The sequence below is a fragment of the Gorilla gorilla genome, chromosome 4 (assembly GCF_029281585.2).
Source record: "Gorilla gorilla gorilla isolate KB3781 chromosome 4, NHGRI_mGorGor1-v2.1_pri, whole genome shotgun sequence".
Taxonomy (NCBI): domain Eukaryota; kingdom Metazoa; phylum Chordata; class Mammalia; order Primates; family Hominidae; genus Gorilla; species Gorilla gorilla.
Window position 1 is genome coordinate 83,943,060 of NC_073228.2, and position 24,774 is coordinate 83,967,833.

At 44.0% G+C, this 24,774-nt stretch overlaps 2 protein-coding genes across 20 annotated transcripts in view; one reads left to right on the forward strand and one right to left on the reverse strand.

Annotated features, from left to right (window-relative positions):
* The window catches only part of PIGL (phosphatidylinositol glycan anchor biosynthesis class L), a 112,040-nt gene extending 92,055 nt beyond the window's left edge, over positions 1 to 19,985 (reverse strand). For both annotated transcript variants that reach the window (XM_004042211.5, XM_019027170.4), the window contains exons 1-2: positions 19,433 to 19,985; positions 1,608 to 1,707 (exon numbers count right to left, since the gene is read on the reverse strand). In XM_004042211.5, the coding sequence (XP_004042259.5) occupies positions 1,608 to 1,707; positions 19,433 to 19,667 (335 nt within the window). In that variant the 5' untranslated portion in view covers positions 19,668 to 19,985. The remainder of the gene's footprint in view (positions 1 to 1,607; positions 1,708 to 19,432) is intronic.
* A 774-nt stretch (positions 19,986 to 20,759) lies between these two features.
* The window catches only part of NCOR1 (nuclear receptor corepressor 1), a 184,114-nt gene continuing 180,099 nt past the window's right edge, over positions 20,760 to 24,774 (forward strand). For 10 of the 18 annotated variants that reach the window (XM_031011167.3, XM_055386107.2, XM_055386118.2 and 7 more), the window contains exon 1: positions 21,235 to 21,532. The gene's annotated coding sequence lies outside the window, so the exon portion shown is untranslated. Of the gene's footprint in view, positions 21,533 to 24,774 lie in introns of all 18 variants that reach the window. The other 8 variants (XM_055386115.2, XM_055386121.2, XM_055386127.2 and 5 more) reach the window with 4 other exon arrangements.

The window sequence follows — 24,774 nt, forward strand, 5'->3', positions numbered from 1 at the left end:
CCTGGCCAATATGGTGAAACCCTATCTCTACCAAAAATACAAAAAATTAGCCAGGTGTGGTGGTGGATGCCTGTAATCTCAACTACTTGGGAGACTGAGGGGGGAGAACCGCTTGAATCCAGGAGGCGGAGGTTGCAGTGAGCCGAGATGGCACTACTGCACTCCAGGCTGGACGGGACAGAGTGAGACTCCGTCTCAAAAAAAAAAAAAAAAAAAAAAGAATGTAGACATACAGGAAACAAACAGATAAATCCAGAATGTAGGACATTCTGTATGACAACATAATTCAGTTTCTTCAACAAATCCACTGATTTGGAGAAAAGGGTAATTACATGCAGAATATCAACCAACTATAATGTGTGGTCCTTGTCGAGATCCTGATTTGAGTAAACCAATTGTAAAAGGAAATTTTTGAGCTACCTGAAGAAATTCTGATATGGACTGGGTGTTGGTGGACACCAAAGAATTACTGTTATTGTTAATATTGTTAGATGTAATGATAATGGCTGTCTGTAGCTAGATGAAAAGTGTCCCATCTTCTTAAGAGATGCAGACCTAAGTACCTTGGGGTGAAAAACCTGATGGCTGGAGTTTTCTTTAAAATGTTTCATATACACAAAAGATGTTAAGTTAGGGATAGGTGAAGAAACAAGCACTGTATAGTAAAGTCTCGATAATCAGTGGGTTTAGGTAATAGGCAAATGGGGGTTTATGATACTATTCTTTATACTTTTGTATGTTTTTGAAATTTATAATAAAACTTTTTAAAGCTATAGATGTAAAGAGAAGTACCCATGTCAGGAAAAAAAATCCGAACAGAAGTTAAAAAATTTATTTCAATCACGCTGTCATTTAAAAACAAATGTGAAGTTATTATTATTATTATTATTATTATTATTATTTTTGAGACGGAGTCTTGCTCTCTCGTCCAGGCTGAAGTGCAATGGTGTGATCTTGGCTCACTGCAACCTCTGCCTCCCAGGTTCAAGCGATTCTCCTGCCTCAGCTTCCCAAGTAGCTGAGATTACAGGCGTATGCCAATACGCCCGTCTAATTTTTGTAGTTTTAGTAGATGCAGGGTTTTACCATGTTTGGCCAGGTTGGTCTTGAACTCCTGACCTGAGGTGATCTGCCCACCTCGGCCTCCCAAAGTGCTGGGATTAAGGCGTAAGCCACTGTGCCCCGCTGTGAAGTTATTTTATGTAGACTTTTCTTTTCTTTTTTGAGATGAAGTCTCACTGTCGCCCAGGCTGGAGTGCAATGGCTTGATCTCAGCTCACTGCAACCTCCAACTCCTGGGTTCAAGTGATTCTCCTGCCTCAGCCTCTTTAGTAGCTGGAACACAATGCCCAGCTAATTTTTGTATTTTTAGTAGAGATGCGGTTTTACCATGTTGGCCAGGCTGGTCTCAAACTCCTGACCTTAAGGGATCCGCCCACCTCAGCCTCCCAAAGTACTGGGATTACAAGCGTGAACCATGGCACCGAGCCCTAGACTTTTCATACAAGATGCTCTCAGCCACTCACATTAGTTTTTTGTGTGTCTTTTGAGTATATCACTGCATATTTATTGCCAATAAATTTCTACATTGTTAAAAGATATATTACCTGTTGTCAATAATCATTACACTGGAGAGTGGAATCCCCAAAACATCACAGCTCTGCAAAAGTTCTTTCTTACGAGTCTCTCCTTGATTGTAGTAATTTCCTGAGGATAACAAATATACAGTGGTAGATTTTTTTTTTTAACAGTGGAGACCTATCTATTCACTCATTCTTATCCTGTTTTTGTTCCTTAAAGGATTTAAGCTGCCTGAAAATGTGTGATTATGATACAAAGTTTAAGAAAACACGACACCAAGATACTCCTGTGAGAAGACTACCAGTAGCACAATCTTTAGAATCACCATTCACAATTCTTTCCCATCTTTGTATCTATATACCTATCTGTCTGTCTGCATTTCAGTCACATGCTAGAGGCAGCATGGTACACAGCCAAGGGTACTAACTTTGAAGTTAAGCAGATTTAGGATCAAACCATGTACGACCACTCAGAACAACTGGGGCCCCCTCTTCATTGACAGTCCTCAAATCCTGTTTAACATTGATTTAAGGATGAAGCTTTCCAAGCTCATTCTTGTTGGTACAGAAAAAGAAAATAGAGGCTGCTACTCCTGAGTATTACAGGAAAATGTGTAGATACCATTTAGGAAAGCTTCCTCTTTTGAAGAGTTTCATAGCCAGCTATCCAGCATACCCCAAGGGGATCTTGATCCCATTGGCACCCCAAACAACTTATATATTCTTTATTTTCCCAAAACATATACTATATTCCCTGAAAATAGTTCTGGTAAATAAAACTCCTCTGTATCCTTACAAATAATAATACAGTGACATTTTGGTATCACTTAAGTTGGACTCATTTTGAGCAACTGTCCAGCTAATGCACCTGTTACTTCAACTCTCCAATAAATAATTGCAGGTCTGATTTGTGCAAGTTACTTAACTTTCTTGAGCCACAGTTTCTTCACCAGTTAAGTGGAGATAATGGCCATTTTTTTTTTTTTTAAGAGTCTTGCTCTGTCGCCCTGGCTGGAGTACAGCAGTGCGATCTTGGCTCACTGCAACCTCTGCCTCCAGAGTTCAAGCGATTCTCCTGCCTCAGCTCAGTAGTTAGGATTACAGGCACCCGCCACCACAGCTGGCTAATTTTTGTATCTTTATTTGAGATGGGGTTTCACCATGTTGGACAGGCTGGTCTTGAACTCCTGACCTTGTGATCCATCCGCCTCAGCCTCCCAAAGTGCTGGGATTACAAGTGTGAGCCACTGCGCCCAGCAAACAGGTTTAGTTTACAGGTTTAGTTTTGTATTGTCCTCATCATACCTTTTTTTGCGTTTTTTTTTTTAAGTCATAAACTATTTTGTGTATATTTTGGGTTTCCCTCAAATCTCTACACATACCCTCTCCCATTTTTTCTCCCTAAATTACTTGATTTTTGGTGATAAATAGTCTCATGTACATTAGTGTTGCAATTGCTAAGTTCAAAGGCTGTGCACATTAGTCTATGATTATGGTTATCAGAAACTGCTTAGAATTGAGTCTAATGTGTTTTATTGGGGCCAGTTTTATTGCTTTGTGTTTGAACTAAGGAACTTACAACAGTTCTGGAAGCTGAAGTCAAGGACCATTTTAACTATTTTCAATAAGTTTGGTGAACCTGTAGGCACTTAACAGAACACATGTCTGAGATCCTTCAGCAGCTTTTAACTGATACATTCTAGAACAATGTCCAACTAAGACAGGTGCACCCTAGGATGCACAAAATAATCTTTTGGGGTGGTGGAGGAAAAGCATTAGGATGTCTCCCCCTAATTTTCTTTTCTTTCTTTTTTTCTGAGACAGAGTTTTGCTCTTGTTGCCCAGGCTGGAGTGCAGTGGTGTGATCTCAGTTCACTGCAACCTCCGCCTCTCGGGTGCAAGCGGTTCTCTTGCCTCAGCCTCCTGAGTAGCTGGGTTTACAGATGCCCACCACCACGCCTGGCTAAGTTTTGTATTTTTAGTAGAGACGGGATTTCATTATGTTGGCCAGGCTGGTCTTGAACTCCTGACCTCAGGTGATCCACCCACCTCGGCCTCCCAGAGTGAAGGGATTACAGGAGTGAGCCACAGTGCTCAGCCGTCTCCTCCTAATTTGTTTACCTTGTTTTTTATAAATGTAAGTTTTTGTTAATGTTTTTAATGTACACATTAGTCCATGTACTTATGATATATTGTAAATAAATAAAAAAACTCAACATTTTTTACTGATAGGAAAATGTGACCAAAGAGTTTTGAGACCATTATTCTAGGAAACAGAAAATAATAAAATTAATGTAATTTCTAGATGTAGAACTACATTATGTGTGTGTTTGTGTATAAGCTCATGCACAATTGTATGCTTAGTAGTCTTCCCATAACATACTTCTCAGTCATAACTAGCAATCATAATCACATTCAATACAAAGTAAAGACATTTTGTAAAGACTCAAATTTATACATCATAATTTATAAGGGTAAACATTTTATTTTACTTAAAAAATTTAAAATTAGTTTATTCTAAATAGGTAATAGATTTATATGGTTAAAAAAAAAATCAAAGCTGGGCATAGTGGCTCATGTCTGTATTCCCAGCACTTTGGAAGGCTGTGGCAAGAGGATCACTTGAGGCCAGGAGTTCAAAACCAGCCTGGTCAACATAGTGAGACCCTGTCTTCACAAAAGAAAAATTTTAAAAATTAGCTGGGCATGGTGGCTCACGCCTGTAGTCCCACTGACTCGGGAGGCTGAGGTGGGAGGAACGCTTGAGCCTGGGATTTTGAGGCTATAGTGAACCATGACCACACCACTGCACTACAGCCTGGGTGACAACGTGAGACCCTGTGTCTCAAAAAAAAAAAAAAAAAAAAGAAAATAAATCAGTAAGAAGCTGGGTGTGGTGGCTCATGCCTGTAATCCCAGCTCCCAGCACTTTGGAAGGCAGGCACACTGTTTAAGGCCAGGAATTCAAGACCAGGCTGGGGAATATAGCAAGACCTCTCTCTACCAAAAAAAAAAAAAAAGAAAAAAGAAAAACCAAAACCAAAAAAAAAAAAAAAAACCATATAAAGGAAAAAAGCTCCTCTCCCACTCCAACCCGGGAAGTTTTAATTTGTTAGAACAAGAAGTGGACTGGGCATGAAGGCATCATGGTCCCAACACTATCTGGCTTTTTACTAACTATATGAATTTGGAGAAATTCTTTAAGTTCTGTAATTTTATTCTTTAAAAATAAAATTTTTACCTTTATACATTGTGGTATAAATTTGAGTCTTTACAACGTGACTTTATTTTGTATTAAATGTGATTATGAGGCTGGGCACGGTGGCTCAGGCCTGTAATCCTAGCCTGTAATTACTTGGGAGGCTGAGGCAGGAGAAAAGCTTGAACCCAGGAAGTAGAAGTTGCAGTGAGCTGAGACTGTGCCACTGCACTCCAGCCTGGTAACAGAGTGAGACTCCATCTCAAAAAAAAAAAAAAAGTGATTATGACTGCTAGATTGCTAGTTACGACTGAGAAGTATGTTATGGGAAGGAATAGCTGCAATGTTTTTCCTTTAACATGACCAAGTAATTCTAAAATGTATTTGGAAGACAAAATGGTACAAGTTTCTTCCCCTATAAAATGAGGGAATTTAGATGCTATGTCAAGATCTATTCGGGGTAACAGAAACCACATCAAATAGTTACAACAGCAAGAATTTAATGCAAAGATTTTGACACATAACTGAGGGAGGATCTAAGGGACAAAAGGAACAGTGAAGTAACCCAGAGTTTAGAGATAGCAAGAAGTGACTACCAACCCTCAGTTGGCAAGGTAAAGGAAGGAGGCAGTGTTACTGGAGCCCAGAGGCCTGGGTTCCCAAAGGAAGCTGAAACTAAGAGAGCTAGATCCTCTTCTATTAGGATGTGTCCACAGAACCCAGTCTAAGAAATCATGACTTGGCCAGACACAGTGCCTCATGCCTGTAATCCCAGCACTTTGAGAGGCTGAGGCAGGCGGATCACGAGGTCAAGAGATTGAGACCATCCTGGCCAACATAGTGAAACCCCATCTCTACTAAAAATACAATAATTAGCTGGGCGTGGTGGGCACATGCCTGTAGTCCCAGCTACTCGGGAGGTTAAGGCAGGAGAATCTCTTGAACCTAGGAGGTGGAGGTTGCAGTGAGCTGAGATCATGCCACTGCACTCCAGCCTGGTGACAGAGCGAGACTCTGTCTCAAAAAAAAAAAAAAAAAAAAAAAAAATCATGACTTTAAAATGAAACTAGAATCAGAAAACAGGCAAAGGACTTGAATAGGTATTCTCTAAAGAAGATATATAGATGGCCAATAAGCATGTGAAAAGATGCAAGCTGCTCATCATCCTTAGTCATTAGGGAAATGAAAATCAAAACCACAATATGACATCATCACTGCACACTTACTAGGATGGCTATAGTCCAAAAAATGGAAAATTACAAATGTTGACAAAGATGTGGAGAAACTGGAACCATAGTTCATTGCTGGTGGCAACGTAAAACTGTACAGTTGCTGCAGAAAACAGTTTGTCAATTCTCAAAAAATTTAAATACATAATTACCATATGTCTCAGCAATTATACTCAAAAAAAAAAAAAAAAGGAAAACCGGTACTCAAATAAATACTTGTACACCAATGTTCATAGAAGCATTATTCATAATAGCCCCAAATTGGAAATAACCCAAGTGCCTATCATTAGATGAATGATAAACAAAATGTGGTATATATACATACATATATATATATATGTATGTATATATACACAATGGAATATTAATAAAGCCATAAAAAGAAATGAAGTTTTTTTTTGAGACAGGGACTTGCTCTGTCACCCAGGCCGGAATGCAGCAGACTGATCAGAGCTTACTGCAGCCTTGACCTCCTGGATTCAAGGGATTCTCCCACTTCAGCCTCCCAAGTAGCTGGGACTATAGGCACTCGCCACCCAGCCTGGCTAATTTTTTTATTTTTATTTTTTGTAAAGACGAAATCTCACTATGTTGCCCAGACTGGTCTTGAACTCCTGGTCTCAAGGGATCCTTCCACTTCAGCCTCCCAAAGTGCTGGGATTATAGGTGTGAGCCACTGAGCTCAACCAGAAATGAAGTTCTGATACATGCCACAATATGGATGAACTTTGAAAACAGTATGCTAATTAGCATAAGCCAGGCATAAAATAACAATTATTGTATGATTCCACTTATTCGAGTTACCTAGAATAGACAAATTCATAGAGATAGAAAGAATGGTGGTTACCAGAGGCTTGGGAGAGGAGGGGAAAAGGAATGCTAAACGGGTATAGAGTTTCTATTTGGGATGATGAAATAGTGGTGATGGTTACATAATACTATGAAAGTGCTTACTGCCATGGAATTGAACACTTAAAAATGTTTAAAATTGCCGGGCGTGGTGGCTCACGCCTGTAATCCCAACACTTTGGGAGGCCAAGGCGGGCGGATCACCTGAGGTCAGGAGATTGAGACCATCCTGGCTAACACGGTGAAACCCCGTCTCTACTAAAAATACAAAAAATTAGCCGGGCATGGTGGCGGGAGCCTGTAGTCCCAGCTACTCGGGAGGCTGAGGCAGGAGAATGGTGTAAGTAAACCCGGGAGGCGGAGCTTGCAGTGAGCGTAGATCGCGCCACTGCACTCCAGCCTGGGCGACAGAGGAAGACTCCGTCTCAAAAAAATAAAATAAAATAAATAAAGAAATAAAATAAAATCGCTGGGCACAGTGGTTCACGCCTGTAATCCTAGCACTTTGGGAGGCCGAGGCAGGTGGATCGCCTCAGGTCAGGAGTTCAAGACAAGCCTGGCCAACATGGTGAAACCCCATTCTCTAATAAAAATATAAAAAAATTAGCCGGGCGTGGTGGTGGTGGGTGCCTGTAATCCCAGCTACTCAGGGGGCTGAGGTAGGAGAATTGCTTGAACCTGGGAGGCGGAGGTTGCAGTGAGCCGAGATCATGCCATTGCACTCTAGTGTGGGCAACAAGAGTGAAACTCCATCTCAAAAAAAAAAAAAAAAAGTTTAAAATGGTAAGTTCTTGTTATGTACGTCTTACCACAATTTAAATAATATTAAAAACTGGATTTTCAATGAATAAAATCTTTCAATTATGAAATCGCTGGGATTATAGGCGTTATCCCTATAAAACAGAAATTGTCTTTAAAGGATCACTAAGAGAAAAAAATTAAAAAGGCTGGGTGCAGTGGCTCATGCCTGTAATCCCAAACTTTGGGGGGCCAAGGTGGGTGGATCACCTGAGGTCGGGAGTTCGAGACCAGCCTGACCAACATGGAGAAACCCAGTCTTTACTAAAAATACAAAATTAGCCGGGCATGGTGGCACATGCCTGTAATCACAGCTACTTGGGAGGCTGAGGCAGGAGAATCGCTTGAACCTGGGAGGCAGAGGTTGCAGTGAGCCAAGAGCATGCCATTGTACTCCGGCCTGGGCAACAAGAGTGAAACTCCATCTCAAAAAAAAAAAAAAGAAAAGAAAATTAAAAAGAAAAATGAGCTCATATCTCTGCAGATCAAGAAACATTGTCACATGCTATATTATCAGCCAATATAGCCATACTTGCGAGTAGTGTCATTTCTCATTATTCCCAAAAGGATTGCATTCATATCGACTCTTACTAATGAAATTGCTACCTTTCACTGGGTGTGGTGGCTCACGCCTGTAATCCCAGCACTTTGGGAGGCCAAGGCAGGCGGATTACTTGAGGTCAGGAGTTTGAGACCAATTTATTCCATTACTAATTCATTCCACTCTTTTTTTTTCTTTTGTCACCCAGGCTGAAATGCAGTGGTGCTATCACAGCTCAATGCAGCCTTAACCTCCGGGCTCAAGCTATCCTCACATCTCAGCCTCCCAAGCAGCTGAGACCACAGGCACATGCCACCATGCTCAGCTATTTTTTTTGTTGTTGTTGCAGAGATGATGTCTTACTATGTTGCCCAGGCTGGTCTTGAACTGCTAGGCTCAAGTGATCATCCCGCCTTGGCCTCCCAAAGTGCTGACATTACAGGCCTGAGCCATTGCCCATTCCATTCTTTTTTTTTTTTTTTTTTTTTGAGACAGGGTCTTGCTCTGCGTTGTAGGCTGGAGTGCAGTGGCGTTGTAGGCTGGAGAGCAGTGGCACGATCTCGCTCACTGTAACCTCCACCTCCCGGGTTCAAGCGATCCTCCTGCCTCAGCCTCCCGAGTAGCTGGGAATACTGGCTTGTGCCACCACACCTGGCTAATTTTTGTATTCTTAGTAGAGACAGTTTCACCATGTTGGCCAGGCTGGTCTCGTACTCTTGGCCTCAAGTGATCCACCCACCTCAGCCTCCCAAAGTGCTCGGATTACAGGCCTGAGCCACAGTGGCCAGCCCCAGCCTATTCCATTCTTTACAGGATGCAGTCAATACTTAAAATCATATATTTTTAAAAAATCCCAAATATATTGAGTTGGAAAGAACAGAGTTAGAAAGACAAGACTAACACTTTTGAGGCTAGATCTAAATATATCTCAATATGAAAAACTTTGGGCCAGCTGTGGTGGCTCATGCCTGTAATCCTAGCACTTTGGGAGGCCGAGGCGGGCAGATTGTCTGAGTTCAGGAGTTTGAGACCAGTCTGTGCAACACGGCGGAGCCCCGTCTCTACTAAAATATAAAAAATTAGCTGGGCATGGCGGCATGCACCTGTAGTCCCAGCGACTCGGGAGGCTGAGGCAGGAGAATTGCTTGAACCTGGGAGGCGGAGGTTGCAGTGAGCTGAGATTGCACCACTGCACTCCAGCCTGGGCGACAGAGTGAGACTCTGTCTTCAAAAAAAAAAAAAACTGTGAAGAATTATTAATGATTAAAAGCAATATTAAGGCCTGGCATGGTGGCTCATGCCTGCCATGCCAGCACTTTGGGAGGCCAAGGCGGGTGGATTACTTGAGGTCAGGAGTTTGAGACTAGCCTGGCCAACATGGTGAAACCCTGGCTCTACAAATATACCAAAATTAGCTAGTCATGATGGTGGCACGCGCCTGTAATCCCAGCTACTCGGGAAGCTGAGGCAGGAGAGTCACTTGAACCCGAGAGGTGGAGGTTGCAGTGAGCCGAGATCGTGCCACTGCACTCCAGCCTGGGTGACAGACGGAGACTCTGTCTCAAAAAAAAAAAAACAAAAAACAAAAAACCCAAAAAAGCAGTATTAAAAATAACCCCTAATAAGTTCTATTTAGGCAATATGGTAAATCAGATATGCAGAGAAACCCTCAGGATGAATACCTGAACATGTGAGATAAAAGGCAAACATGTTCTAGAATGCATGGTTTAACTAGCAGGAAAGTAAGGGATATACTTGAAGGACTAAAACAATAGGTAGACATAAATCCTGAGAGGTATTATGGGGCTGACCCAGAGCATTTTGAGAACATCTACATATCCTTGGTGGCCTAAAGTCAGGGGAGCAGCAGATAAAGCTTGGACACAGATAAGGAGACCTCCACATAAAGACAGGACCTTCAAAAGGCAATACCTTCACTGGATGAACCAGGAAAAAACTTGCCCTAGACAGATATGGTGGGGCTACATCCTATCTGTAGGCTTGGTTCTAGCAGAAGGGAAAATAAGAAAAAATGTCACCCCCTAAGAATTGCTAACCACATACTCTCCTTTACTTGGTGTGTATTTTCCAAAAGTAGCTACAGCAATATTTCTAGTCCCACATGCACTTGTAGAATGTCTACATTCCCCTTTAGGAGGTGGGATCTAATTCTGTCCTTAAACCTGGATGTGGCTTATGATACTGCAAGATTTTTAAGGATAGGTCATAAAAGGAAATATGGTTATCCCTAGCACAGGTTCTTTCTTAGGACACTTGCCCAAGAACCCAGCCACCAGGTTGTGAGGAAGCCCAGGTCACATGGATATACCATATGTGGATGTTCTGGCTGACATCTGTAGCAAAGTCCCCAGCTGACAGCCAGATATGTAAGTGCATGAGTATTCAGGTGATTCCAGCCCCTAGTCTTTGGGTCCTCCAAATGAGGTACTAAACATTGTGAGGCAGAGACAAGTATACTTTGTCTGAAACCATGAAAAAAAAGGTGATTGGTTTTTCTTGTTGTTGTTTGTTTTTGAGACATGGGCTCAGTCTACAAGGCATGATCATCATAGCTTACTCTAGTCGCAAACTCCTGGGCTCAAGTGTTCCTCCACCTCAGCCTCCCAAGTAGCTGAGACTACATGCAGCTGCCACCAAGCCTGGCTAACTTTTTTTTTTTTTCCTGGTCTGGCTATGTTGCCCAGGCTGAACTCTTGGGTTAAGTGATCCTCCTTCTTCGGCCTCAGAAAGTGCCAGGATTATAGGTGTGTGCCAGCACACAGGCTGGAAAGATTTAATTATGGTTTTAAGCTACAAGGTCTTGAGACAATTTGTTTCACAGCATTCCACAATGAATGCTCTTGGGTTTGATCCCTGAATTTATATGACCTCTATGGCCTGAAAAATCTCAATCTAAAATTTTAGAGTGATGAGAGGTAGGTAGTGCCCTTAGCTACCTGGCTGAAGCTAAAGTAAATCACCAAAATATTACCACAAATATGGTTCTAAGAAACACGTGCAAAAAACAAAACAACAACAACAACAAAAAAAAAACAAAAGGCCAGGCACGGTGGCTCACGCCTGTAATCCCAGGCGTGAAACCCCATCTCTACTGAAAAAAAAAAAAAAAAAAATTAGCCAGGCATGGTGGCAGGTGCCTGTAGTCCCAGCTACTGAGGAGGCTGAGGCAGGAGAATGGCGTGAACCCAGGAGGCGGAGCTTGCAGTGAGCCGAGATTGTGCCACTGCACTTCAGCCTGGGCAACAGAGCTAGACTCCGTCTCAAAAAAAAAAAAAAAAAAAAGAAACATGTGCTTACATTTAAAAAAATCACAATATACACATGGAACCGAGTCACCCCAAATGAATTACTAGAACAAAGAACAGAATCAGATATACAGACTGCAGAAACTGGAATTATTAGAAGCAGATATAAATGTTTAATATATTTAAAGAAATTAAAGAGGATACTGAAGTATGAGAAAGTAACAGACTATATTTGCAAAAGGAATGTCTACACATAAGAACAGATTAATGGACACAATGACATAACCATCTCAATACACATTTAAGACCTTAATTATAAAACTATTAACAGATAGTAAAGAAGGCCAACATATAATAAATGGAAGCATACCATAATATCAGAGACAGAAAGGCTTTATATTGGAAATGTCAGTTCTCCTTATATTAATCAGTAGAGTCAGTGAAATTCCAATAAAAATGCCAGCAAGGGCTGCGCACTGTGGCTCACGCCTGTAATCCCAGCACTTTGGGAGGCTGAGGTGGGCGGATCACGAGGTCAGGAGATCGAGACCATCCTGGCTAACACGGTGAAACCTCATTTCTGCTAAAAATACAAAAAATTAGCCGGGCATGGTGGCACATGCCCGTAGTCCCAGCTATTTGGGAGGCTGAGGCAGGAGAATTGCTTGAACCTGGGAGGTGGAGGTTGCAGTGAGCCGAGACTGCGCCACTGCACTCCAGCCTGGACGTCAGAGTGAGACTCTGTCACAAGGGGGAAAAAATGTCAGCAAGATTTTTCCTTGAACATCACCAAGCTAATTCTAAAATGTATTTGGGGGCTGGGCATGGTGGCTCATCCTGTAATCCCAGCACTTTGGGAGGCCAAGGAGGATTGGATCACCTGAGGTCAAGAGTTGGAGACCAGCCTGGCCAACATGGCAAAATCCCGTCTCTACTAAAAATACAAAAATTAGCTGGGCGTGGTGGTGCATGCCTGTAGTCCCAGCTACTCGGGAGGCTGAAGCAGGGGGATCACTTGAATCCAGGAGGCGGAGGTTACAGTGAGCCAAGATTGTCTGTGCAACAGTGAGGCTCTGTCTTCCCCCATAAAAAAGGTATTTGGAAAAAAGGGCCAAAAACAGCAAACATACCCTGAAGAACAATCAGAAGGCTATTCATATCAGATAATAGCGCTTCTATAATATAGTGTAGCTTTTTTTTCCCGAGACGGAGTCTTGCTCTGTCGCAAGAGCAAGAGGCTGGAGTGCAGTGGCGCAATCTTGGCTCAGTGCAACCTCCGCCTCCCAGGTTCAAGTGATTCTCCTGCTTCAGCCTCCTGAGTAGCTGGGACTACAGGTGCACATCACCATGCCCAGCTAAGTTTTGTATTTTTAGTAGAGACAGGGTTTCACCACGTTGGCCAAGATGGTCTCGCTCTCTTGAACTAGTGATCCACCCGTCTCTGTCTCCCAAAGTGCTGGGATTACAGGCGTGAACCAACATGCCCGGCCTAGTGTAGCTTTTATAAGCTACAGTAATTAAGACAGGGTTGTTGAGATGACTAAAGTGTATAGACCAGAATTACATGGAAATCTGATATATGAGAGCTGGCAGTGCAGTCTAGAGAAGAAAGGCTGGGCTGAATTGATTTTCCTGACTCCAATCTTTCCTTCCAAACCATTCTCCCCATTGCCACCAGAATGAGCTTTCTTTTTTTTTTTTCTTTTTTAAATAGATGGGGTCTCACTATGTTGACCAGGTTGGTCTTGAACTCCTGGCCTCAAGCAATCCTCCCACTTTGGCCTCCCAAAGTGCTGGGATTACAGGCATGAGCCACCACACCCAGTCCAAGACTGAGCTTTTATTTTTGAGATAGAGTCTAGCTCTGTCGCTCAGGCTGAAGTGCAGTGGAGCGATCTTGGCTCACTGCAACCTCCACCTCCTGGGTTCAAGCAATTCTTCTGCCTCAGCCTCCTGAGTAGCTGGGATTACAGGCATCCACCACCACGCCTGGCTAATTTTTGTATTTTTTAGTAGAGATGGGGTTTCGCCATGTTTGCCAGGCTGGTCTCGAACTCCTGACCTTGTGATCTGCCCACCTTGGCCTCCCAAAATTCTGGGGTTACAGGCACGAGCCACTGCACCCGGCCAAGAATGAGCTTTCTAAAACACAAAACTGATTATGTTACTTCTCTACCATATATATTCAATGACATCCTACTACATAAGAGATGCATCTATTAGTAGGTATTTTAGTGGTCACATAAATTGGAGGAATACTGGATTAAACCAAGTAAAAATTTTTTACAGCAATGCTTCTCAAAGATGTTGATATTCTCATAAAGACTGTAAATGTCTACATAGAGGATAGCACATCTGGCTATTCTCCAAACTTGACCGAGGCATTCTTTTTATTTATTTATTTTTTCTGAGTCAGAGTCTTGCTCTATTGCCCAGGCTGGATTGCAATGGCACAATCTCTGCTCACTGCAATCTCCACCTACTGGGTTCAAGCGATTCTCCTGTCTCAGCCTCCCGAGTAGCCGGGATTACAGGCGTGCACCACCACACCTGGCTAATTTTTGTATTTTTAGTAGAAATGGGGTTTCACCAAGCTGGCCAGGCTGGTCTGGAACTCCTGACCTCACGTGATGCACCTGTCTCAGCCTCCCAAAGTGCTGGGATTACTGGTGTGAGCTACTGTGCCTGGCCTCTTTTTTTTTTTTTTAATAGCAGCTTGATGAACTAATGTTCCTTGGAACATACACTGGGAATCAATTTAGATATTTCATCAACTGACAAGGCATACAAGGCAATGTGAGAGGCAGATTGGGTGTAACGGTTTTAGAACAGAGAAAAACCACAGGGTCCTGGCTTCTTTACACTGTAGCTGGTCACTTCAGTTGTTACTTAAACTTTGTGATTCAGTTCCCATACTTGTATAATGGAAAAAACAATAGTACCTACCTCACAGAGTTGCTGACATGATGAAATGAGCCACCAATAACAAAGCAATTATTATTTTTTCCCTGCTTCTCCCTTTCCCTTAAACTGAAGATCTTGTTAGAATGAATTATTCATGCAAATCCAAGAGTTACTGATGCCTTTACTACTGCTTGCTTCCTATATATATCTACTCCTATTTTTAAAGTCCAGCTCAAAAGAAAACCAATTTGGAGATTTCCTTAATCTAAACCCCTGAAAAGAGATTTAATGCTTTTTTCCATTTTGTGTCCATAGTACTTTCTCCATCAAAACATCATAGCTTTCATTACATTACAAATTAATAGCTTCCTGTTTTTTATATTAAAATGTTAAATCAGCAGAATAGATAATGTTTAATCCACACGTTTGAATGACTTGTGAATTTAAGAAGGGATTTTAAAAATTAGACCAGGAGCAGTGGCTCACGCTGTAATCCTATTATTTTGGGAGGCCAAGGCAGGTGGATCACTTGAGGAGTTCGAGACCAGCCTGGCCAACAAGGTGAAACCCTGTCTCCATTAAAAATGCAAAAATTGGCCAGGTGTGGTGGCTCACCACGTCTGTAATCCCAGCATTCTGGGAGGCCGAGGTGGGCGAATCACGAGGTCAGGAGTTCAAGAGCAGCCCAACCAACATGGTGAAACCCTGTCTCTACTAAAAACACAAAAAATTAGCTGGGCATAGCGGCGGGCACCTGTAATCCCAGCTACTTGGGAGGCTGAGGCAGGAGAATCACTTGAACCCAGGAGGCGGAGGTTGCAGTGAGCCGAGATTGTGCCACTGCACTCCAGCCTGGGAGACAGAGCTAGACTCAAAACAAAACAAAACAAAACAAAAACAAAAACAAAAATTAGCCAGGTGTGGTGATGCATGCCTGTAGTCCCAGCTACTTGGGAGGCTGAGGCAGGAGAATCGCTTGAATCCAGGAGGCAGAGGTTGCAGTGACCCAAGATTGCGCCATTGCACTCCAGCCTGGGCGACAGAGTGAGACTCCGTCTCAAAAAAAAAAATAAAGTTGGGTGTGCTGGCACATGCCTATAGTCTCAACTATTGGTAGGCTGAGGCGGGAGGATCACTTGAGCCCAAGACTTGGAGGCTGTAGGGAGCTGTGATCCAGTCAGCTTTTAGTTTTATTTATATTTTATATTGCAACTATAGGAGTCAAATTAAGCAACTTTGTTTCAAGATTTTCAAGAGAAGCCTAGATTTTATTTGCAAAATATTACAGGTACAGCTCTTTAATAAATTCATCCTTATTTTCAATAGGTTCATAAAAATTTGGGACCAGAATTGAAAATTTTTTCAAATAAAAAATACAGAGCATGCACTTGGCACTCAATATTTTTATTGTCTTTCATTATTTCCTCTGAATCCAACTTACCATTTTGTTTTTTCTTGTATGTTATTCATGTTTGGTTTATTTTATAAAGACAGGGTCTTGCTCTGTCACCTGATATGAGAGCTGACAGTGCAGTCTAGAGGGGAAAGGCTCTAGACAGAACAAGACCCCATTTTTATAAAATAAACAAACAGGCCATGCTCGGTGGCTCATGCATGTAATCCCAGCACTTTGGGAGGCCGGGCCAGGCGGATCACCTGAGGTCAGGAGTTCGAGACCAGTTTGGCCACCATGGTGAAACCCTGTCTCTACTGAAAATACAAACATTAGCCTGGCGTGGCTGGGCGCGGTGGCTCACGCCTGTAATCCCAGCACTTTGGGAGGCCAAGGTGGGCAGATCACCTGAGGTCGGGAGTTTGAGACCAGCCTGACCAACATGGAGAAAGCCCGTCTCTACTAAAAATACGAAATTGGCTGGGCGTGGCGGTGAATGCCTGTAATCCCGCTACTCCAGAGGCTGAGGCAGGAAAATTGCTTGAACCTGGGAGGCAGATGTTGCAGTGAGCCAAGATCGAACCACTGCACTCTAGCCTGAGAGACAGGGTGAGACTCTGCCTCAAAAAAAAAAAATAAATAAATAAATAACAATTTAAAAAACACAAATAAAGAATAAATAACATACAATAAAAAACAAAATGGATTCAGAGGAAATAACGAAAGACAATAAAAACATTGAGTGCCAAGTGCATGCTCTCTCTCTCTCTATTTTTTGAGACGGAATCTCCCTCTGTTGCCAGGCTGGAGTGCAGTGGCGCGATCTCGGCTCACTGTAACCTCCGCCTCCCGGGTTCAAGTGATTCTCCTGCCTCAGCCTCCCGAGTAGCTGGGACTACAGGCGTGGACCACCACAGCCAGCTAATTTTTGTATTTGTAGGAGAGACGGGGTTTCAACATGTTGGCCAAGATGGTCTTGATCTCTTGACCTCATGATCTGCCCACCTCGGCCTCCCAAAGTGCTCGGATTACAGGCATGAGCCACCATGCCCGGCCTATATTTTTTATTTGAAAAAATTTTCAATTCTGGTCCCAAATTTTTATGAACCTATTGAAAATAAGGGTAAGTTTATTAAACAGCTGTACCTATAATGTTTTGCAAATAAAATCCAGGCTTCTTTTGAAGACCTTGTAACAAACTTGCTTATAATTGGACTCCTATAGTTGTAATATAAAATACAAATAACAACTAAAAGCTGGCCAGCCGGGTGTGGTGGCTCACGCCTGTAATCCCAGCATTTTGGGAGGCCGAGGTGGGTGGATCACTTGTCAGGAGTTCGAGACTAGCCTGGCTATCACAGCGAAACCTCAGCTCTACCAAAAATACAAAAATTAGCCCAACATGTGGTGCACACTGTAGTCCCAGCTACTCGAGAGGCTGAGGTAAGAGAGCTGCTTAAACTCGGGAGGCGTAGGTTGCAGTGAACTGAGATTGCGCCCCTGCACTCCAGCCTGGGTGACAGAGTGAGACTCCATCTCAAAAAGAAAACTAAACAAAAAACCCCCCACCAAACCTAGAAGCTAAGAAAAAATGGTGATATTACTTGTAACTATTTGCAATTAATATTCTTAACAGAGCATAAATTTTAGAAGAAAAGTGCTTGGGCTCCAATTCTTAATAAATATGTAAAATGGCTTACTTTTACTGGTAACAAAGGTTTTTGGGGGAGAAGATACTAAACAAATTAAGAAATTTATAAAAAAAAATGGCCAGGTGCGGTGGCTTACGCCTGTAATCCCAGCACTTTGGGAGGCTGAGGTGGGCATATCAAAAGTTCAGGAGATCAAGACCATCCTGGCTAACACAGTGAAACGCCGTCTCTACTAAAAACTAAAAACAAATAAAAAAATTAGCTGGGCATGGTGGCGGGCGCCTGTAGTCCCAGAAAGAATGGCGTGAACCCAGGAGGCAGAACTTACAGTGAGCCGAGATTGCGCCACTGCACTCCAGCCTAGGCGATAGAGCAAGACTCCGTCTCAAAAAAAAAAAAAAAAAAAAGAAATTATAAAAAATGTCAGTCAATGCTACAGAAAGTAGTATATTAAGACAGATACTCTCATTAGTGCCAGTAAGAATGTAAATAGGTAGGCCAGGCATGGTGGCTCACACTTGTAATCCCAAGCACTTTGGGAGGCCAAGGCAGGTGGATCACTAGAGGTCAGGAGTTTGAGACCAGCCTGGCTAACATGGTGAAACCTCATCTCTACTAAAAATACAAAAATTAGCCAGGTGTGGTGGCATGCGCTTGTAAACCCAGCTACTTGGCAGGCTGACGCAGGAGAATCACTTGAACCCGGGTGGTGGAGGTTGCAGTGAGCCAAGATCACGCCACGGCACTCCAGCCTGGGCAACAGAGCGAGACTGTCTCAGATTAAAAAAAAAAAAAAAAAAAAAGAGTAAGTTGGCATTTTGTTTTTGGGAATGTGTTTTGCAATGCAAAGCCTTAAAACAGCCAATTTTAAAAATTAATACTCATGAAATAATATAAAATACATAAAGATGTTCTCTGCTCTTTGCAATAAACTAGGAAAAAACCCTCTGAATGTACAAACAATAAGGGATGATTAAGGTTTATCCCGATGAAGCCATTTAACAGGCTATACATTTAGATCTAATTAATATAGGTAGATGTTTTAAGTTTCATGAGGACACTGCTCTTATCTAGCTTTCCACTTTTGTATCCCTAGGGCATAGAATAAGGCCTAGCACATAAATGTTTAATAAGTATTTGGTAAATAAATGAAAAAGTAATGTCGAGTAAAAACGATATAAAATTTTATAAAATGTGATTTCTGTGAAGAAGCTGTATAGAAAAAGAATTGGAAAGACACACAACCAAATGGGAAAAGAGGTCATGGGCAATTTTAAAAAATAGCTTTATTGAGGTATACTTTGACATGCCATAAAATTCACCCATTGTATGTGTACAATTCAATTACTTCATTTATACAACTGTTCAATTATCACCATATTCCAGCTTAATGGTCAATATTTGCTTTGTCATTTGATCTTTTCTCTATGGTAAGCAAAAATCTATTATTTGAAAGGTTCCTTCACTGAAAGCTGGGTGGAGTTGAACTCTAAAATTACCTACAAAATTACTTTCTATCTAGTCATCTATGTCTAATTCTTCAATTTGACACATGCATGTTACTAGCACAAGCTGCATTTTAAAGGCAGCAGGAAGGTCTTCTACTATCATTAGAAGTTAACTTTAAGGATTGAGCAGGCACGATACAGCATAGATTTTTTGGTGTGCTATATAGTAAGGTCAATATTCTTGCTCCTTCTACAAATAAAAAAAAGTTCCACAGAATAACAAGTACAGGTGGAGTTCCCAACGGAAATGCAGGTACTGAATACAACCAACTGCAACTGTTTCTCTGCTCCTCAATCCTGCTAGCGTAGTACGCGAGCTGCCGACGTCCCCCAACCCACCAGGTAAGCCGGCCGCTCCTGTCCCTAGGCTGTGAGGGGTTCAGAGGTAAGACCTTCGGTGTATTCACTTAGCTCCCTACGGAAAACTCTTCGAGAAGAAGGCGACTGAGATCGGTTAGCACTTAAATCCCTTTCAAAGCCCCGGCTCCCATCGCCCCTCCTATGGCCTCCTACCTGCAGAGAAGCAAAGCAGGTACACCCAGTGCCTTAGGCGGGCCAAGCCTAGCACTGTGGGAGCAAAAAACATGGCTTCATCGTCAGGGTGCGCTATGACCAGCAGGGTCCGGCTTTCGGCTCCCAGCCGTCCTCCCTGCTCCCGACTCTTCATTCGTTCTGAGGAGTCCCAAACCCAGAGGAAGCCCCATGCCAAGACCGCCGCCGCCACACACAGGAGCCACATTGTTTCCATGATGGGTAAGCCGCACTGAGCCTGCGCAGTAGGAAAGGCTGCCTCTGACCCTGACTCCGGCTGGAAAACTTCACCCGGGAATGTTGGGTTCCGCTATTAAGTCCCTCCCGCCAACATGCTCTGGAAGCTTGAGGTTTTAACGTTAAGCGTTCTCTTGTGTTTTAACACAGAAGTCTCCATGCCGTCCAGTTTCCTACCCCTAGTCCTACCACACTGTACAATCGGTTTAAAAGGAAGTGTCTTATATATAAGCTCCCACTTATAGGAAGAGTTCCTTCCTCTTCATTTTCGAATTCATTTCTTAAAACTCGGGCCTTTCTCGTAATTATAGGGTTAGACAGCCCGTTATCCGTATGACAGTTTTCCAAAATAGCCAGTTACACCAACTTTGTTATTCCTTCTCACTTTTGGATGGCTTTCTTTACTTTTTTTTGAGAGGCTCTGTCGCCCAGGCTGGAGTGCAGTGGAGCGATCTCGGCTCACTGCAAACCTCTGTCTCCCGGGTTCAAGCGACTCTTCTGCCTCAGCCTCCCGAGTAGCTGGGACTATAGGCGCGCGCCACCACGCCCAGCTAATTTTTGTATTTTTAGTAGAGAGGGGGTTTCACCATATTAACTAGGCTGGTCTCGAACTCCTGACCTCGTGATCCGCTCGCCTCGGCCTCCCAAAGTGCTGGGATTACAGGCCTGAGCCATCGCGCCCGGCCCTTTCTTTTTTTTTTTTTTTGAAACAGGGTCTGGCTCCGTCGCCCAGGCTGGAGTGCAGTGGCGCGACCTAGGCTCGCTGCTACCTCAGCCTCCCGCGTTCAAGCAATTCTCCCACTTCGGTCTCCCCAGTAGCTGGGATTACTGGCGCGCGCCACCACGCCCGCTTAATTTTTGTATTTTTAGTAGTGACGGGGTTTCTCCATGTTCGTCTGGCTGGTCTCGAACTCCTGACCTTAAGTGATGGGCCCGCCTCGGCCTCCCAAAGTGCTGGGATTACAAGCGTGACCCACTGCATCCGGTTGGGCCTGGCTTTTCTAAAGGAACGTATGCGTGCGGTTACGAGGAACCGTCCTTTCCCCAGCAGGGTGAGGCTGAGCGTGCACTTAACAGTCGCCAGGGCCACAGGCTCCTCTTGCAAGTAACTTAAGGTTAAGGAGCAACATCGTGGACAAATCGGCCTCGCCCAGCATTTCAGTGAGGGCTTGGTGCGAATTCTAGCCAGAGCCCTAGAAAGTATCTTGGGCAGGTCGAAATGCACCCCTCCAGCTCCCAGCCACGAGGGGACCAGCTTCCCTCTACGCAGCTCCGGCCAGAGGAGGCCGCCGCCACCCCACCACGCCGCGGAGGGGTTTGCAGGGTCCCTTCCACGGCCTGGAGTTTTTCCTTTTCCCACGCCTGAGAAAGGCCTCGGGCGCGCGGAACAGACGGGCAGGCGGGGGGCGCACAAGCCCAGGGCACGATGGCAGCAGCGCTGGATCCGGCTGGGCGCTGCCCGGCCCCGTATCCGTCCGAGAGAACCGCCGCTGCCAGGCCTAGAGGAGACGTGAGGCGACCGGGCGCGGCGCGACCCGGGAAGCTCCGCCGAGGTAGGAGAGGCGCCCGGCCAGCGGAGGGAGTCGGTCTCCCAACTCTCCGGAAGGAGGAGGAGCCGGCGCTGGAGCCGCCTTAGCCGCGGCTCCGCGGGCTGGGGGGAGGGAGAGGGGTTGAGTCAAGATGGCGGCCAAGGTGGCGAAGCAGCAGCCGCGGCGGCGGCGGCGGCTGGAGTGAGCGTCCGACTCGCCGCGCCGAGCGAGGTCCCGGTGTAGGGCCGCGCGCCGTGGCCGCGTCCCACTCCTCAGGCCGGGGCGCACGTCGGCTCCCACGCTTAGCCAGCTCCCGGTGAGTAGGCCCTGGCGCCTGCAACCCCGGCCTCCGGGCTCTTGCTAGTCCGGGGGCTTCCGAGGGCTCCCGGGGCAGCAGCCGCTGGGACGGTTTCTCCGCCGGGCGGGGGGTGTCGCAGGCCTGGGCAGGTCGGGGACCCGTCCTGGCCGCCTGGCCTCTTCCCCTCGGCAGCCCAGGAGAGAGCCGGGCGCGGCGGGGAGCTCGGGCTGGGCTAGCGGAGGCTTATGGAGTTTGGAGGAAGAATGGGCTGTGGCCGGGCCGGGGCTGGCCCCGAGGTGTCCTGTGCGGAGGGGCGTGCGGAGCCTACAGGGCCTGCGAGGGAGAGCGGGCAGCCGGTGCCCCGGGTGGGGCCGGCGCAGGTGGCGGGCCTGGGCTCACTGAGGCGGAGTTGGTGGCCGACTTGGAAGTGTAGAAGGGGCTGCGGCGGTTGACAGCCATGGGCAAGTGCGTGCAGAGTAAATTAGTTCACCTTTCTAACAGACCGCTTCAGGGTGTAATGGCGAAGGCTGGGTACTGGTGGAGATGGCAAAGAACCGAACACTATACCTTCTGCCGTTTATTGTTGGTGTTTTCTTAAGCGAAGTCCGTGATTGCACCCCTTTTTGGGGAGAGAGGAATTTGAGAAACTGTAGTTGTGAAATCAGCCTTTATGGAGAGGAGACTGAATTCTTCAAATTAACTGGATCAGGAATAGTCATATGTTAAAGGAATGGATGGGAATAAGTGATATGGACGAAAACTATTTGCTCAGGAAGTGTCAGTTTTCTTTATGTGATGTTGCATGCTGCGGTGCCTCTTCAACAGAGTTAACCTTGGAGAGTAGTAGTATAGGTAATTCTAATCTTTGGGATTAGTATGTAAACCTGCATCAGATTTGCTTCTCTAATTATATCCTAATTATATTGAAATTTACATTCCTTGTGTGCACCCTGGTGAGGCAGTGATGGAAGGCTGAACATGGCACTGTGCAAGGAGCAACAGGCCCGGGATTTAAAAATGCCTACAAAGATTCATTCATTCGTTCAATATATCTTGATCAATAGCTGCTGATGTTGGGTCACGTGATTGTCCTGTCGATAACTGAAGAGTTGATGGCATCGTTTAATTTTTAATAGCTTTTTAAAATGTTGTGAGGTACCTTTTCATGAAGATATTTATTGGATGAACCAACTTGTACTTACCCGGGCTCAGGAGCAGACCAATTTTAGAATGTTATTTAGACAAGGGTAACAATTACAGAAGAAGTAACCGCAAGTTACTGGAGAGAGAAATCTTGTATCTTTTTTTCTTTTTCTGTTAACATCCGGTGGAAGTTTATTTGTTTTAATATTTATAGTACCCAGTTGCTTGGCCTTGCTTTAAGCACACCTGTTAATGGAAATCAAGATTAATTGTATATATGGATATAGCTATGTATAAAATGCTCACAGTAGGAACTGATTACTTACAATACTAAAATACTCTTTCCTTTTACAAAAGGCTTGCCATATGTTGAACTACTCCCCCGGAGAAAATATAATACAAAGTATCTCGATTCTTGCTCTAACTATGTGATTTTGGAACTTGATCAACCTTTCTGTGCTTCAGTTTCCTCATCTTGAATATTAGGTAAACATCTACTCTCCTAGGGTTGGCTGTTGTGAGCCTAAAGGGAGTTAATAGTTATAAAATTGTTTTAAACAGATTGAAGGGGTTATATTTCTGTGAGGTGGTAACAGCTCCCTCTGGGCTCCTGTAATGCTTTTTCTGCACATCTCTCGCGGCATTTACACTTTCTATCTTGTAGGTATTTTTGTACCTATTTTATCTCTTGAGAGCAGGATAGGCCTTTCGCTGATTTTATCTTTTTTTTTTTTTTTTTTTTTTTTTTTTTTTTTTTTTGAGACAGAGTCTTGCTCTGTCACCCAGGCTGGAGTGCAGTGGCGCAATCTCAGCTCATTGCAACCTCCGCCTCCGGGTTCAAGCAATTCTTCTGCCTCAGCCTCCCGAGTAGCTGGGACTACAGGCGCGTGCCACCATGCCTGGCTAATTTTTTTGTACTTTGAGTAGAGGCGGGGTTTCACCGTGTTAGCCAGGATGGTCTCGATCTCCTGACCTCGTGATCCGCCTGCCTTGACCTCCCAAAGTGCTGGGATTACAGGCGTGAGCCACCGTGCCTGGCTTATTTTTAATTGAATACTTATTGGATTTAAAAAACAGTAAAATTTGTGTTTTGCCTATCCTCTTAATCAAAAAAGAATGAAATGATGGAAATTAACTTATAGGAAAGATTAGATTAGTCAATAACTTTTTTAAAGCTTTTTTTTTTTTTTTTTTTTTGAGACAGGGTCTCTTTTGCCCAGGCTGAAATACAGTGGCTTGCTGCAGCCTTGACCTCTGGACTCAGGTGATCCTTCCACCTCAGCCTCCCAAGTCGCTAGGACTACAGGCACAGGCCACCACGCCTGGTTAATTTTTTTTTTTTTTTGTAGAGAAAGGGTTTGACCATGTTGCCTAGGCTGGTCTCGAGCTCCTGGGCTCAAGCGATCTGCCTGTCTCAGCCTCCCAAAGCGCTAGGATGATAGGGGTGAGCCACTGCACCCGGCCTTAAAAGCATTAAAAAAAATTGTGTTATGAATTGGTGAGATTTTCTTTTCTTACCTTTGTTATCTGCTGTAGAAGGCAAAGGCCTTTGGATAGACTGGGGGTTGATGTAGGTGAATGTCAGGCTGTTTGTTTTTTAAAAAATGTTTTGGTTATTTGGTTTTAATTGTATTCTGTGATCTATCTTAGTTGTAATTTCAAATTCTTCTTCATGCCTGGAAATGATGGAACTCTTGCATATTTAGTTCCATCTGTTCTTTCACTTAAGATACTGGATTTTACTAGACTATGATATAAAACAACTAGTAAAGGTTGATCAGAATTTATTGTGTATAGTCTTATTTGTAGATTAGAGATTCATATATTTTTGTTTACTCATTCAACCAGTATGAGGTGCTTTTTATGTTCTGGCACACTACTAAATACTAGAAAGTTATAAAATATAGTCGAGCAGATCAGTTATTTTCACAAATAACTCAGTCTATAGATTATCTTTTTTTTCTTTTTTTTTCTTTGAGACAGGGTCTCGCTCTTGTCACCCAGGCTGGAGGGCAGTGGCGTGATCTCAGGCTCACTGCAACTTCCGCTTCCCAGGTTCAAGTGATTCTCCTGCCTCAGCCTCCTGAGTAGCTGGGGTTACAGGCATGCGCCACCAT